Source organism: Peromyscus maniculatus, chromosome 12, assembly GCF_049852395.1.
Source record: "Peromyscus maniculatus bairdii isolate BWxNUB_F1_BW_parent chromosome 12, HU_Pman_BW_mat_3.1, whole genome shotgun sequence".
NCBI lineage: Eukaryota > Metazoa > Chordata > Mammalia > Rodentia > Cricetidae > Peromyscus > Peromyscus maniculatus.
The window spans coordinates 66579490-66596599 of record NC_134863.1 but is presented as its reverse complement, the minus strand read 5'-3'; the positions used below and the strand labels follow the sequence as shown (position 1 = coordinate 66596599).

At 39.0% G+C, this 17110-nt stretch overlaps 1 protein-coding gene across 5 annotated transcripts in view; it reads right to left on the bottom strand.

Annotated features, from left to right (window-relative positions):
- The window catches only part of Usp25 (ubiquitin specific peptidase 25), a 110620-nt gene that overhangs the window by 47021 nt on the left and 46489 nt on the right, over positions 1 to 17110 (bottom strand). For all 5 annotated transcript variants that reach the window (XM_042259495.2, XM_042259496.2, XM_006983593.4 and 2 more), the window contains 3 exons: positions 13680 to 13766; positions 8395 to 8532; positions 5008 to 5084 (listed from right to left, as the gene is read on the bottom strand). In XM_042259495.2, coding sequence (XP_042115429.1) covers positions 5008 to 5084; positions 8395 to 8532; positions 13680 to 13766 — 302 coding nt within the window. The remainder of the gene's footprint in view (positions 1 to 5007; positions 5085 to 8394; positions 8533 to 13679; positions 13767 to 17110) is intronic.

The following is a 17110-nucleotide window of genomic DNA, read 5'->3' as shown; positions in this document are numbered from 1 at the left end:
GAGTAACAACCTATCTGATGCCTTTTGAGTTGATAACTTGGCAGAAGCAACTAGGTGTGTCTGGTTCTGAACTCTCACTGCTTATTTTCAGAGCGCCTGTGTGAATTCTGGCATGCTCTGCATTGAAGGATAGCACGGCTTTCCCTACGGCGTCAACAGGAACATTTCAGGACTGTCTGCTGTGCTCTTCTTTGCACCCTCCCAGATGCTCTCCACTCCCAATCAGAGTTGATGAACCCCAGAAATGCACATCAATATTTTACATCAATAACGTGGTTACATCAACAGAAACAGGGGACACACAACTGAAGAGGAGTCAAGAAGCAATGGAAAGTTCTACTAGAAGAGACACACCTGTCACTTGTGGGCAAGTAGAAGAAAACGAGCCTATTACCACTGTCAAAGACAAAAGATTCATCACTGACCAAAACACTAAGAATCACTGTGGAAGTGAGGGGGGGGTCATAATGCAAAGAACACAAGGTTCTAGGGCAGGTAAGGCATGAGGAGAAAGCTTCAGTCAGTGCTTCCCTAGTTGCGTAGGGCCTCTGGCACAAAGATAATGGATGGAGAACTTGGAGGGAATGGGTTGCTTCCCATCACTGGAGAAACAGGATCCCTCCCTCCATTTACTCATACTCTGGCTTTACAGGCACAGCAGGGAATGTTCCTCAAGATGGGCATAGCAAAGTGGCTCAAATCAGCTTAACATCACAACCAGAAAGAACTAAGAACTTCTGAGAAGTAAAGAAGGATAGATTTCCAGTGAAATTTAAGATTTAGATAAAATAGAAATGAAAAAAAACTCTGACCATTTTAGGGAAAAGGCAAGCACAGTTATAACCTGGAGAGTGGAAGATAGAAGATTATAGATACAAGAAGGTAGAGCAGTGTGCTTTAGAATATGCTCTATGATGTTTACTTGAGAGGAAAAACTAGGAATTTCAGGGTACCACACCAAAGCACCGAGGAACCTCCCAGAACAACTGTTAATGAATGGCAATAAAATGACTGCTCAACTCTGTTAACTTTATGTTCAACTGCTTTTGGGCATGAGAAGGCTAACTAATAAAGGGCAAGAAACATGCACTTTCTTAGAAAAGAAACAGCCTCTCAGGGAACAGAGTCATGGAGGGATCCCACACTTGGGAATGCTACCACAGTCTTCCTGGAGCAGAGTGCTGGTGGAGTCCACCTGTCAATCACGTGAGTAGACAAAGGAAGAAAGTGGAGGTGAAGGATGATTTGGATATCCTAACTCGAGTTCTACTAATTGTCATTGTGAGGAAACAATATGTGACCCCAACAGCCAACGGAAAGGGCAAAAAGCAAATGAACAGGAAGCACGCCCTCGGCCCTATTAAGCAGCCCTGGCTCTGTATGCAGCAGAGGCTAGCAAAACGCTACAATCTACCTCAAGTCTTCTGTTTCATTTCCATTTCTGCTGCTGCTATAGAATACCCCAGCCACAGAGCCACTTAGAACAGGGAAGGTTTATTTGGCTTATAATTCCAAGTAACATCAGGGCAGTCCCCACGGCAGGAGCTTGAGATAGCTGGCCACACACAACACATCCACAGTCAGGACCACAGAAAAACTAATGCACTCATGCTGCCTACTTCCATCAGCTGCCTTCTTCACGCTTAAACACAGTTTAGAGCTCAGTCTATGGTATGGTGTTGCCCACATGCATGGTAGGTTATCACACCTTAATTAACAAGACAACTCCCCCACCCCACCCCACACCCAATCCCCCACCCCACCACCCCCACCGTGCAGACCTGCTCAGACACCAAGCCTGATCTAGATAACTCCTAAGTCAAATGCTCTCCTGAGATAAGTCTAAGTAAGTTGTTTCTGGTTGACTTTTAAAACTAGCCATCGTAACTTCTTAAAAGAAGGGATGTGACAGATCCACAAACACGCACAATGTAGGTATGCATGCAACTCAACTCCAAAGATATATGACACCCTAAAAGATGTAGCATCATGAGGCTGGAGAGAAGGTTAAGAATGCTGTTCTGTTCCTGCAGAAGACTCAGATTTGTTTCCCAGCATCCCTACGGCACCTAACAATGACCTGTAACTCCAGTCACAGGGTTTCAGCCATCTCTTTTGGCCTCCACAGGCACTAGGCACATACAGGGTACACATATATTCAGTCAAAACATGCATACACCTAAGTCATTTAGAAAAAAAAAAAAAAAGATAAAGCATCAAGAAATATAGTCAAGACTAGGGACACATGCCAAAAGCAATCCCAGAATTGTACTGCAAAGGTATTATCTTCACTGGATGCTAATTCATGGGTCTCAGAATCATCAAGAGCAGATTCAGTGCTGAAGTTTGAATAGGAAGTTTTGGATAAGTAACTAAATGAAGCTAAGATGAAGACAGAAATCAGCCTTGGAGGTAGGGGTTACAGGTCTAAGTAATTATATAGCAAAGCACATTGCTAGAGACATTCTCATTCAGAAAGAGGTTATCTAAAAATTCCTAGTCAATTGAGTGCTGCTGGGCGATAAAGATCTCAGAAGGAAAAAGCACCCTTAGAGTTTGAATGGACGGAAAGGGACACCTGATGGCAGGTGGCCAATGCCATAAACTTCTAAACAAGCTGAAAAGAAAGCAACTCTCAAATGCTTTTCTCTGACTAAGACAATTTGTAAATGTTTCATTTTGTTCCCTCAAATAGTACAGACTTGGTGCTAAATTTATTTGTTTGTTTTTTGTTTTAACCAGGAGTATGTTTGATTTTATTAGATATAAGAATATTGAATATTTTCTTTTTAACTTCAATTTTTGACAATTTAAAGTTTATATAATGAATTTTGGTTTTCACTCCTCATTCCTTGCATCCTTTTTCCTCTCCCACTGAAGCGCTTCTTTCTACTAAGTCCCACCCGACTTTCACGGCATCTTGTTGTATGTGACCCACTGGGGATAATTACATTGTGTTGCCAGAGAATAAGAGGTTATTTATTGGAGAAAGAGCAACTTATCAGAGGCTATACCACCGAAGAAAATGATGCCCTCTCCCCAACAACTGTTAGGTGCCAAACACTCCTCAAGATGGGGTAGGGGATCAAATCCATGATGAAATGCTGATGGGTGCAACCATGTGCAGATAACCAGAACACTGAGTTCTTGAGTACAAAAGCTCTATCATGTACAGAAAATGCCTTTTACTGGATATCTGCCAACCCTCTGGAGTTTCCATTCTGTCTGTTCTCCCCTTCTTTCCTGATGTCCCCTGAACCTTGAAGGAGGTGGTATAGCTGTCCCAGTTAGGGCTCTGTACTCCATTGTCTCCTCTTCATAGCACACTACTCAGTAAATCACAACCTATGGCAACAGGACACTTCTCTGATTAAACTTAGGTACTGTACTACAAAGGAAGCTCTTAGTAAGATTCTCTCAGCTTGGTGTACTTTCAGACAGTGGCCTACAAGCAACTCACTACTAATGGCTGGCATTCTGCAGAACTAAAGCCAACAGGGTTTTCTCAGCTTCTGTTTCACCTCAAATTTCTGCCATTTTTCTGGCAAGAACATAAGTCAGAATTACATTAAATTGTGAGATTAGCACTACAGGATCAAAGGGCCAGGTAATATGCTAGTGCTAGCTGTCTCTGTGTGTCCTAATAATCCTCTGGATCTACAATTTAAGCATCCTCAGCACAATATCTGTGGTGCTGAGATAACTAGAGATATTTCAGTGAAAGAACATGACCTGCAGATGAGCACCCCAGCTCTGTGCAGGCACAGCTTACTATGGAGCCCATAAAAACTAAAAGACTGACATTTTTTTTATTAATTGATTTGTATACACAAGGCAAAATAATCTCATTTCTGGGTATAACTCCTCCAAATTTTGCCTTAAAGATCAATTAAATGTCATTTGGAAAAAATGATCAGCAAAGTGGAGGGTTTAACGTTTAAGTACATCTCTAATGGATAGGGACATCTCACACTATAATTCACTGCAAACCATGGTATCACGGCCTTTATAAGACAATGAGGCTGAACAGAATTTAAAATAGAAAAAAATAGAAGAAGGAAGATACTTAGAAAAACTGGAAGAAGGAAGCAATGGTTTTGAGCCTAGGATTTTTTGCCTATGTTCTACATAATGTTCAGGGCATGTTGCAGATTCCATGACTGGGACTTTTAGAAGCCATCTAAATGGCTCAGTGCTTCAACCAAACACATAGAGGTGTAGCTGCAGAAATGGCCTGGCAGTCAACAGTACTTGCTGCTCTTGCAGAGAACCTGGATCTGGTTCCTAACACACACATGGTGACTAAAAGCCACCCATAACTCTAATTCCGGAAGATCTGATACCTTCTTCTGTCCTCCACAGGCACTAGACACATAATGTAGTGCATATATAAACAAACATGCAGGCACAGCACTTATCAAAGAAGCACAATAAATCTTAAAACAAAACAAGAAAAAAGAACCTCATAAGGGAAAGAAGAGTTGACATAAGGAGAGTGGCCTGAGGAGACTGAGCAAACTCCAAGCCAATGAGAGAGCATCTTTTTAAACAGTAGGTGAATGGCACCTGAGAACCCACACCCAACGCTGACCCTCCACAGTCCCCACATGCATGCATGAAACTCTCAAGGCTTTGAGCTCACACCTAATGAGCAGCATGAATACGGAGGGGAATTGCTCATCCTTTCCTCAGGAAAGGACTTAAGATGAAGTCAAGTCTTTGGAAATTCATGCCCAGGTAACCCCTTCTTCCTCATGAAAAACTGAATCCAGGAAAACCACATGGCTGTAAGATTAGTACTGTTAGGAATCTCATATCAGATCTGATAGGAGCAGCTGGCAGTCACCCAAACTGTGTCCCCACAACTTCCAAAAGCTTGTTCATAGCACAGATAACACTGGGATGCCCAAAGTCTCTCTTGCTTGGATGTCTGTACTGCACCCAAGAGAACAAAACGACTCATTTATTGACTTTAAAAGCCCACCATTAAACATCACAGTGACTTACGTTTCCTCTTCAGCTTTCATTTGAAAGGCATCTTCTAACCAATCTAATAACTTGTGTGTAAACTCACTCACATCTTGCTGTGGAAAGAAAAAGTGTTGGTTGGTTAGTTGATATTTGATCCTACTAACAAAGATCCTACATGCTGCGAAATAAAACTTACAGCCAGTCAGGACTCACAAAGTAGAATGTGACTGTGTCCCATAAAGTGCAATAAATTTCCATAATTTAACCAGGATAAAAAAATCAATATTTTAAAAAGTATTAGAGTCACAAGGTTTCATTTTAGGAAACACACACACACAATGTAACAAATGAATTTATAACAAAATATTAGTTACCTCTTCCCTATATGCTCTGCAATGAATCCATGAAATGAAAGACTTCCTTTCACTCAGACTCTCTGTTTTATACAAAATTATCATCATCTTTTCGCTTAGAAAAAAGACTAGTGCTTTTGACAACTGTTTATTTTAATTCATATATACTCTTTGATCCATATTTACTTTTATCAAGATATTTCTTAACTTTAGCAATTAGTAAGTCCAATAATTTAGTCTACAATTCTCTAAACCCCAAGTGAATTCTACATTCAGAAATAAATAAATATCACCTTTTGCTGTCCCTTTCTTTGGTGGCTGATCCCCTAACATGGAAAAGCAGGAGCAAGTGTTGGCCCACATAATCACTACCACCACTTACACAATGTTGCTTGGAAGATAGAATAGGTCTAAAAAGAGAAAAACTACCCAAGGTATTCAGTTCATGGTATCAAGACAAGATAGAAGAGTCCACATAGGTAACTTTCCCTAACCAAAGGAGCCTTGAGAATAAAGTAACTGCCTATGTTTTTCCACCTAGTGCTTAGGTCAACCAATCCACCTATAAAATGCTGAAGCTAAAATCTAGGAAGAATAGCGACTCCAGTGCTGCAGAGGAAACAGGACTGAGCTCAGCACCCAAGTCTAGTTCTATCACCCTGGGTAAAGCAGCAGCAAAAAATTTACTCAGAACCTCAAAGAGTAACTTTTAGAGAATATGGATCTTTGTAGAAATTATTAAGAATCTCCTGGTGAATTTAGCTTAGGTAAAAGTGAGCCTAACTCCAATAGTGGCCGTCCCTGTGGGGCATAGAAAAAGAGAAAGCAGTAGGCGAAAACGAAGACAGGTAAAAACCAAAAGTAGTCTCCCAGGGTCAAATGATACCACAAAAAATGATAGAGGGAGGAAGGATGCTCCTCCTGTCAGGGAACGTGGCTCTGCAGAATCGTACTTCTAAACCCTTGGCCTCGTGGTATATTAATAATTTTCTATTGTTCCTGAGCCAGAAGATTTAATGTATAAATGTTCTTAAACAACTTTACTCATCTTAAAGACTGTAGCTAAAAAGAACCAACAATGTTTTCTAGCTATCACAAGTCTTGGAAAGAATTATCCTGTCTTTTTTTTTTTGTAATCAATCTAAAATTTACAATTATACAATGAAAATTTAGCAAAGTTCACTAGGATGAACAAGTGAGATCTTAAGAAACTTAAATCTTAAACTCTAAGAAAAGTATGATTAAAATTGACAGTATTGCCATACACCAAAGAATCTCCCATAAAATTGCTTCATTTTTCCAAACACGACATATTCGGGGAGAATATGAAACACAAGTACAAAAGACTTTAAAAGTAATCACAATACTTGTGTGCCTTGGGACGCATTTCACTAACTCACTAATGTGTATGTCAGAAAATCACACCTGTGCCTCTAGAGAAAAAGAAGCCACAACGATAAAGCTAGTTGGTCCACACAAAGCAAAGGTATTCACTCCACAGCGTTCAGAGCACAGAACAGCAAAGTACCAAAGATACTGAAAGATCATTGGGTTTCTGTAGAAAGGGGGGGGGGGTAAACGTGGAAAGCAGGGAAGAAAACATGTCAAAGCACGAAAGCTTGTGTAAAACTCACTTGACACCAAGAGTGACTAGAGGACAGCCACCAATCCCAGCCAGGAGGCTAGAGCAGCAAGCTAATACTGAGCAAATGAACAAAGACACTGGACCGGAAGCAGTGCTCTAAAGCGGGGGCTCTGGGGTCATTTCAGAAACATCATTTTATTACTTTTAGCTTGTGTTAGTATTGCTGCAGCAAGAAAGAATGAGTGAGGAAGCCAAGTAGACGGAACACATGAAAAGCATTGGGCTGTTTCAGGAAAAAAATTTAAAGGGAAAACACCACAATAGAAAATGTTGCTGTGAGCACTTTGTGTCTGCGCATATTTTCTATACAGCTTCAAATTTTTTAAAAAGAAAAATCTAGAAGACAGAAACACGTATTTTTTTTTCTCCTGAATCCTGCTCTAAATTTCCATTTTCTGAATCCCACAGGCCGGGGCTCTGTGGCCCTCTTTCTCTAGTATCATCTATGTCCCTTCAGCGCCGCGGACTCTTCAGTATTTATTACTTTCTACAGCCGTCTGTATGTGCTCCTTTGCGTGCTCTTAACCTGTCTGACTTTTCAAGTTGCAACGTCGGTGTACAGACATGGCTCTTTTTCCATAAGAAATCATCCACAATGTTGTTTTTAACAAATGCTAATAAAAGGGTACCATGATATAACCATTAAAAGCAAGAAAAATGACTGAAGCAGTATTTTTCAAAAACCCTTACAGGCAATCCAGGGAAACTAATCCCGATCAGCAAAGGCAGGGGCATGAAACCCACATATACTATCCTGCACCTGGGTCATAGCACGTTTGTTGAAATCGCTACTTACAGGGGCTGGAGTGATGGCTCAGTAGTTAAGAGAACTAACTGCTCTTCCAGAGGATCCAGATTCAACTTCCAGCACCACACGGTGACTCACAACCATGTGCATCTCCAGTTGCAGGGGATCCAATGTCCTTCTCTAGCTTCCAGGCACACACCAGGTACTCATATAGTACATTATATATTATATATGTATATAGTAGTCGTTATTTTGTTCACTACTTTTCTTTCACTTTTTTGGTTTTTTGAGACAGGGTTTCTCTGTGTAATTTTGGTGCCTGTCCTAGATCTCACTCTGTAGACCAGGCTGGCCTCGAACTCACAGAGATCTGCCTGCCTCTGCCTCCCGAGTGCTGGAATTAAAGGTGTGTGCCACCACCACCCGGCTTTGCTTTTCTTTATCAACTTCCATCCTTCTATAAATTACAACTTCATTTACCTTAATACCTCCAATTTGGCCATGTTTTGCTTAGTTTAAAAGCTTTCCAAATAAGAAAATAATGATTTCAATGGCTTCAACACATTATTAATAAAATTTAGTGATGTCATCCTAAATCAACATATACACTTGAAAAGGTGTCATAAAGATCTATAAAATTACATGGAAACAGTCAAGTAAAAGAGATGGGAGGCTACCTGCTGTGAGTCATTTGATTTGAAGGCATCCTTCAGAATCTCAACTGCTCTAGATGGATCAACATATTTCCTCTTGGTACCAACAAGAAGTGCAAAGAGATACCTCAGTTCCCGCATAAAAGGCAAATTCCGATGTTCCTGCAGAGAGAAGGGAAAAATAAAAATAAAAACAGTATCCCCAACGAAGTCAGCAAACTATTGACTGGTCAACAGATACTTCAACAGGAACCAGAAGGTAACTGACATCTATTAGGGCAGATCTGGCACTCTATCAAATTGAAAAGGAGTGTCAGCTACAAAACTCAAAGGAGTTAAGAACTAAAACAGAGGACCTTAGGCCAGCCTCACAATTTCTGCATAAATACCACATATTCATAGCAAATTATGTCACTACCCAGCCAAGAATATCCAGCTCATTTAAGTCCGTTCATTATAATCTTCCCATTCATCAGGGTGCAGCTGCTGCCGACAAGGACGACCAGAAGAGCCAACAACGATCAGTGAGAGCTCAGCACTCGCCAGGCACCATCAGAGTGCTGTTCTCCAATTAGCCCATTTAAACCAGACCCTCCTCATCTAGGAGTGCTTTAGACCCCTCCAAGTCAACAGCGCCTCCAAACACTCCATCTCCTGGAATGAGTCTTTGAATAAGGACTACACTGTCAATTCTCATACGATGACTCTAATCATTTAACTAATATTAGGCCTGTGTCTAATCCTTACTTAATGACCTAATAAAAACTAATGTCTATTTATATATATATAGAGAGAGAGAGAGAGACAGATAGATAGATGTCTATATATATTACTTTATACTTTATTAATAAAAGCATTAATACATTTTGTAAATTATAAGATTCAGAATAAATTCATTTGTAATTTTTCAATTTAAATATTTAATAAGTATAATGTTAACATAATCATTAATCAGATCAAGCCCTAACATTAAATCTTGATTTTATTATCACTGGGATTACAGATTTCTGAACAATTTCAATGTCTCTTCTCTTTTATGCTACACAAAACAGGTATTCAGTTCTTACTGGTTGATTATATCCAACCTTCTGGGAAAAAAATGAGTTTTAGTCACTACTTATTTTAAATCAAAAACATTTAAAAATCATGATATGTATGGAACTTGGTGAAATGCTTTAGGGCAGCAAACTGGAAAATCAGTTCTCATAATAGTCTTTGCAACAATAATTTTAGCATAAATTTTCAAGATACTATCTAAATTTGGGAAGGGTTTTAATTTCCATGATTGGCATTACTATAGCACTATCAATATAGTTCTATATAACTGGTGTTCAGAGCAATATAATCGACAGAAAAATTATTGTTCTCTCAATGCACTACACAGGGAGCCTTGAGAAACGGGAAGCAATTCAAAGCCTTGCCATTTAATCCCCAAACTACACATCCCCTGAACCATTCTCTCATAAACTAATCCTAAAGTGAAATCTCTAAGCCATAAAGAACTCCAAATGACATTTATTTAAATATATGTTCCATCAACAGGAATAAGAATAAAGACAAAACGTATACATGAAAAAAAAATTAACCTTCTGTCCAGTCTTTAACTCTTTCTTCAACTGCCCTAATAAGTAAGTTTTCAAAGTATAAGTATTAATTTTAATCTACACAACAATTTCCCCCAATATCCTGTTTCCTAACATCCACTTCTTCATTATCACTCAGCCCATGACAAATGAGGACACTCCTTATCAAATATAAGAATGAAACAATTTTTTTTGTTTGTTTTGATTTTTCAAAACAGGGTTTCTCTGTGCAGCTCTGGCTGTCCTGGAACTCTGCTTCTCTGCAGTTCTGTAGACCAGGCTGGCCTCGAACTCATAAAGATCTACCTTCCTCTGCCTCCTGAGTGCCGGGGTTAAAGGCGTGCGCCACCACCACCTAGCGCAATATTTTTTTAATTAAGAGAAATTCTGCCAAGATTATTTGGAAAGTAAAATATTCTGAAACATCTCTGTCTTGGCCAATACCTGCAGCTAGAAAATCTGTCTATCAAAAAGTATAGCATTATAGAATAAAACAGAGCAACTACTTCATTTGACTAAATCATAAAAACATTGGCACACGTAAAAACTATTTGAGCACTACTATAAACAGGCTTGTGGTATAATTAATGTACAATACATACACCATTAAAAACACACACAATTTCCCAAGCTTTGCATATGCATTATCAACATCCAGATAACAAACCTATTTATTCACCACCCCAAAATGTGGTCACTCCCTAGCCATCTCAACTAACAACAGTCATGTTGCATTTTCTGGACATTTACCCAAATGGAATCATCCTCTAGGCATTTGCTTTAGACTGCTTTTGTGCAATCAGTATTCTTTTTAGTGCTTCATCTACATGTATGTGCACACTAGTAATTTGTGACAATTTACTGCTTTGTAGCATTTTATTGTAGATTAAATACAACTTATTTTAATCCAACAGTCTCCTCTTCCATTGTTGCACACACTGGTGTGAAAATTCTTGTGGAGATACACACTTTTATTTGTTTTATAAAAACTTTGGGGGGCTTGGAAATTCTCAGCTCAAAGAATATCTGTATGTGGGAGACAGGGATCTGCCATTATTTTTCAGATAACAATTATCCTATACACTAAACTTAACAATAGTTAAAATAAGGTAGCATATAATTCTAGATGAACAAACTCTATCTAAAATAAAAACTAGACTTTTTAAGGAAGTCCTGCCTCTTATTTGAAATGCACACAATATTTGTGGGAAGCTTTATTTGCTTAAAAGATATTCTTAGCAGTGCATGCAAATGGCGTCCCTGTAACATGATTAAAGCAATCCCAGGTGTAGTCTGTATCTTAACACATTGGATTTCAAGTTCACTGTAACAGTAAACATGTCATGAGTTCAATGTAAATTCACTATTAAAAGACAATGGCAAATATTACATTTACACATTTAAAACAGAAAGTATCTTTCATTATCTCGAGTGAATTTAGCATAAACCAGTGACTGACAATTACAATTCCAACACCGGTTTAAAAGGCATCAAGCACAGTTTCCCACTGTTACCATGCCATAGTAAAGACCTTCATTTATCACAGCTTATGCAAATTTTCACAATATCCTTCTACATAAGAGCCTTTCAAAGAATGGAAATGGTAACTCTCCTTCCACTGCAAGAAATAAACTTCTCTAGCATGTGCTCATTACACACTCCACTTGGCACACTAAGTACATACTCCTCTACCATGAGCTCATTACACAGTCCTCTACCATATGTTTATTACACACTCCTCAAGCATGCACTCATTACACACTCCTCTAGCATGTTCTCATTGCACACTCCTCTAGTGTGCCCTCATTACACACTCCTCTAGTATGCCCTCATTACATATTCCTCTAGAATGCACTCATTACACACTCCTCTAGTGTGCCCTCATTACATACTCCTCAAGCATGCACTCATTACACACTCCTCCAGCATGCACTCATTACACGCTCCTCTAGCATGCACTCATTACACACTCCTCCAGCATGAGCTCATTACACACTCCTCTAGCATGCACTCATTACAGACTCTCCAGCATACACTCACTACATACTCCTCCAGCATGCACTCATTACACACTCCTCTAGTGTGCCCTCATTACACACTCCTCCAGCATACACTCACTACACACTCCTCCAGCATGCACTCATTACACACTCCTCTAGTATGCCCTCATTACACACTCCTCTAGCATGTGTTCATTACACACTCCTCTAGTATGCCCTCATTACACACTCCTCTAGCATGTGTTCATTACACACTCCTCCAGCATGAGCTCATTACACACTTGGCCAGCATAGCTGAGTACCCTAAGAACTTTCACAAGTAATTCTGGTATATACACACAGACAATGAATTCTTTTTAAATAAAGTTACAAACTGATTTGGTCTTATCAAACTATGAAAAATAAGGGATTGAAGTTCTATAAAATGGTAAAATAAAAGAAACAAAAGTTAAGCACAGCACCCGTAAGTACCCAGTTGGAAGTAATTCTAACTAATGCATATAAATTATACATGCTTCTACTGAGAGATGAGAAGGGCGAACTGGTACACTAACGTGATACAGAGAGACAGCAGTCCAAACTCCCTTGGAAAGACTTATACTTGAAGACATTTACTTACTTTCTCTAGCAGTATGGCATTGTTAAATTGCCTTGATTCCTTCTTTTTTTTAAAGTAGTTGTTCACTGGCCTGATCCAGCCCAGAGATTGTGGCCTAAAAGTTGGCTGAAGTACAGGTTTTAGTTCCTCTAGTGTGCATTATAAATGTTTCATGTATTTGCAGAAAAAGTGGTTTTAAAAAATTAAACACTAAAAGGATAATGTAACTTAATAATTTATCACTGTACCAATGGGTCACACAAAGTTCAGTACATCACTGAAACCCAAAACGTCACCTCCTTCGTTTCTAGAGCCCATTTCTTTAAGGCCACTGGCTCTTTACAGAAAATGACCCAGGACCTGCACCAGAGTACATCATCCTCCCATACAAATGGTTTTCTTCCACTAAGTATAAATGCATGCATGCAAATCAGTCCAATTTTATTAAGATTAAAATAATAAAATTTATAAAAAATAAAATAGGCAATAATACTGTATAGCAGACACTTTTATAGGGGCTTTACATGCTTACCTCATTTAGACTCCTCAGCATCTCCAGGAAATAATTACTGTTGCTATTTACTCTACAGATAAGGAAATCCCAACAGAAACGCAACTTGCTTTAGACCCGTAACTAAAACCCAAGCATCAGGGCCTGGAGTCTGCTCTTTTCAACCTCCCTCTGCCTACCACTGACTTCCAACACGGAGGGATGGGTTTGCCCTGGACCACCACACCTCGTGCCTGAGCTTTAAAGGATTCTTCTGGATGATCAAGTGAAAAGAAAAGCCAACACTGACAATAGTGGTGAGGAGTCCACTGAAGAAAGCCCTTCAATTATACAGGGCAGCCTACGGGTGTACTATAATTCGACAGCCCTATGGGTGAGGGGTCCTAAACTGGCCACATGGAACTGGTATGCTATTGGGACACACAGAGGAAGAAAGTTCCCATTTATGATATGTAGATAAAAGGATAGGAAACTACTGTAATAGAGATTAATGACTTAATAGGAAAATTTGAACAGTTTCAGGTTTGGTGGAGTAAGTACGTGCTCCCAAAATTCTTAAAGAGAAAAGAACATAAAGACTGTAAGTATTCGGCTTTTAAAATCTTTTATAAATTTACCTTTTGGTTTCGGGGTAAATCTTGAGCATTTGATGGAGGCTTGTAATTCAGAACTAATCTTCTAAATTCCAAAAGATTGAATAATGACTGAAAAAGAACAATTTAAAATATCTAAGAGAAAATTCTAATAGTGGAATTGTGAATATCACTGTTATCAAGACTCATTCCTGACAACTACACTCTTTACATAAAGAACGGCTGGAACCAGCAAAAGAATGCCTATTTTTCTCCCCGAGAGAAGTCTATTTTTTTATATTTTAAAACAGTATTCTCATTTTAAAAATATTTTTGGATGGGGGTTGCAGGGAATTGAACCCAAGGCCTTGTGTATGCAAGGCAAGTGCCCTGGCTAGTATGTTATATCAGTACCAATATCTTATTCTTTCTAACTAACACTTATCCTACATGCAAAGCACAAAATTGTACAAGGACATTTTTAAAGCACACAGAGTATTACATTTATTTAAAAACTATTTAGATTACTATGTCATTAACATGAAGTTTTTCCTAAACTGGATAAAATACACTGAAGAAGTTTTTAGATGTGTTCTATTTCAGATTAATTACCTACAAAAATTAAGTACAAATCAACGTACTCATCAGATACTAGGTGAAAAAAAAAACACACACAAAATATTACATATTCTCTTGATAGCCAAGAAAACAAAACCTGGGAGACAAATATATAGTTATAAAAATAGAATAATGAAAAAGTACATAGTAGACTAGACACTCATGAAAGGCTTTCTAGCATGGGGTTTGTTGATGGTTATTTTAGCTGCTGGAAACCCAATCAAGGCCTTGGACTTTCTCTACCACTGACCTCAGTTAGCAGCTACACATGATGATCTTGAGTGCTTGCTAAAAGGTACTTTGTAATCCACTAATGACATCATAACATTTGTTCAAAACGAATATACAATATTACAGACTAGAACACATACTTAACAGAAATAAATTCATCTGAGCATCTCTGTAAGATTTTCCTTATAAATATTTTACATACATGTAACTAATCCTATGCATTTTACAGCGTTGGGATAAAGGTATGTGCCACCACACCCAGTGAGGATTTTTTAAATTAAACATTATGAGCAGATAAAATAATTCATTTTCCTGTTGTTATTATTTTGTTCCTTTGAGGAGGGATCTTGCCATTAGCCCAGCTCATTGATTCACACATTTAATAAGTACTTATGGAATACCCCTGGCATGCACAACACTGGGGGACAAAGAAGGAAGGACATGTAAAATATGCAGTCTCTTCTTCCATGAGAATTATCATCATATGCTGGAAGATTAAAAGGATGAAAGGAGGGGTATAAATCAGAAAAGATACAGATAAGGCTGCAGATGAGAAGCTAAGCAGAAAGGCAGCATTTTAAAACCAGAGCTTAATCCAACAAAAGGTTTTGATCACAGTAGCAAGAGTAAGGAAATCAGACAAGGAAAAGGAATACAGAAAAGCAGAGCTTTCAGATTTGTGAACCATCAAGAAGAGAAATCATCAGACATCATACACCTCTTGATAAACACAAGTAATGGCTGGGATGTGCAGCAAGGACTCACTGGAGCATTTCAAGACAAAAAAAGACTAGCAATGCTGCTCCACTCTAGGAGGGTGGTGACAAGGTGATGACCTTGAGAAATGGCACCTGGAAAAAGTCACCTCCTCAGTACAGTGGTAGAGGAGGAATGCTTGTGATTGAAGAAATAGGCTAGAGCTTAAGGGGGAGTCTCTACCACTCTTGGGAGGGATCTTAAGAGAAAACTGCCAAGGAAGCATGAGAATCCCACAACCATGCTTTGTCCTCACACTCCAATGTCTTCCTTGATTCTGAGCAGTAAGAATTTCCTTTGGTGTGGGTATGCATGTAAAGAAGCTGCTTTTTCTCCATCTTATAAAGATTTATGAAGTAAGGGATTCTAGAAGTCCATTTCATTTCACTTCCAAGTGCTGTTTACAGCTCTGAGCAGGTGACACAGTTACCTCCATCTTGTCTCTAGACCCTGGGAGAGTCTAGAACTAAAACTGCACAGAGCACTCAAGTCAGTGTGAAGGAATTCCAATCAACCCTGCAAATTCCAACCAAAGCTTTGGGCGCTAATGGAGGCAGCAGTAAACGAAAAGTGTCATTTCTGAGTGAGTAGTCACATCTCAGCTCACACCTGAGAATCAAGTGATGTCAGAAAAGGGAAAAGAAAGGAGTCTCATAACTAAACATAAAATAATAGCTCCTGGAAATAATGGTGGACATTGGCAATACAGTAAAAAAAACACAAGTGAACACATGTTTTCTACCCACAGATTTCCATGGTATGAAGTTTCATGTCTTCCCTAAAAATCACTTTTGTTAGGTTGTGATAACCCAAACTTCTAAATTGAGAAGATTATTTATTTGTGCTGGGTGGGTGTTTAGATTTCTGCTAGAGAAGTCAAATCTTCTTTAATACCTAAATTTGTTATCATAGAATAACAAATTTTAAACTAATAAATTTACCACTTTGTATTAAGGAAGAATATGGTCTCTTTTTTTGGTATGTTCCTTACACACACACACACACACACACACACACACACACACACACACACACACACACACACACAAAAGCTTGGTCACCAAGTGAACTTAGGGTAGATGGATGGTTATTCCATCACATTTGAGCTGAGACAGTAAAAGAACTTATTAACATAAACAGGGTTCCCATGGCTCTGTTAATAATAATTTATTATTTCAAATGGGAATTTCCGGTGCATATCGTCAGGAGAAGTGAAGAGCATTTATCTAACTATCAAATACTGGCTGTGTGTAGGGACTTCCTCTTCTTGAACTTCTCAATGAAAAGTGCCTGACGAGCGAGAAGCCTTACTGTCCACACAGTGCTGGGAAGAAGGCACCCCAACACATTCAGGAACATTCGGATCACAGCTTCACATCTGTTCCTCTAAACTACGCCATGGACAGAACCTCACTAATACACAGAGAAAAGTAACAACCTACGAGGACAATACGAAGACACAACAGTAAGGCCCACAGGACTTCCAAGTATCACGTAAATGTTATCTATTGCTTTGGGCACATAAGTGAAAAAAAAATTACAATGAAGCCTACTGTCTAAGAAGCCCTAGTCATCCAGGTACCCTTAGACTGCTAATGTATTAGAAAACCAAGGAATGAGCCAACTTTCTTAGCGGTGTCTATCATAACATAACAGGAAGGAGGCAAGTCCAGAAACCAAAGGAAATTTCCTTATATGGCCCATGTGCCACAGAGCAAGCGGGGGTGCTGGTGGCCTAAACCCTATACTAACTTCACAGAAAAAAGGTGAAATCACAGATTAGTCCCCTAGCCATGACAACGAGCTGACAGAAAATGAAAGGCACGAGATACTTATGTCACTGTGCACAAGCTGAAGCCAGCATGAAAACA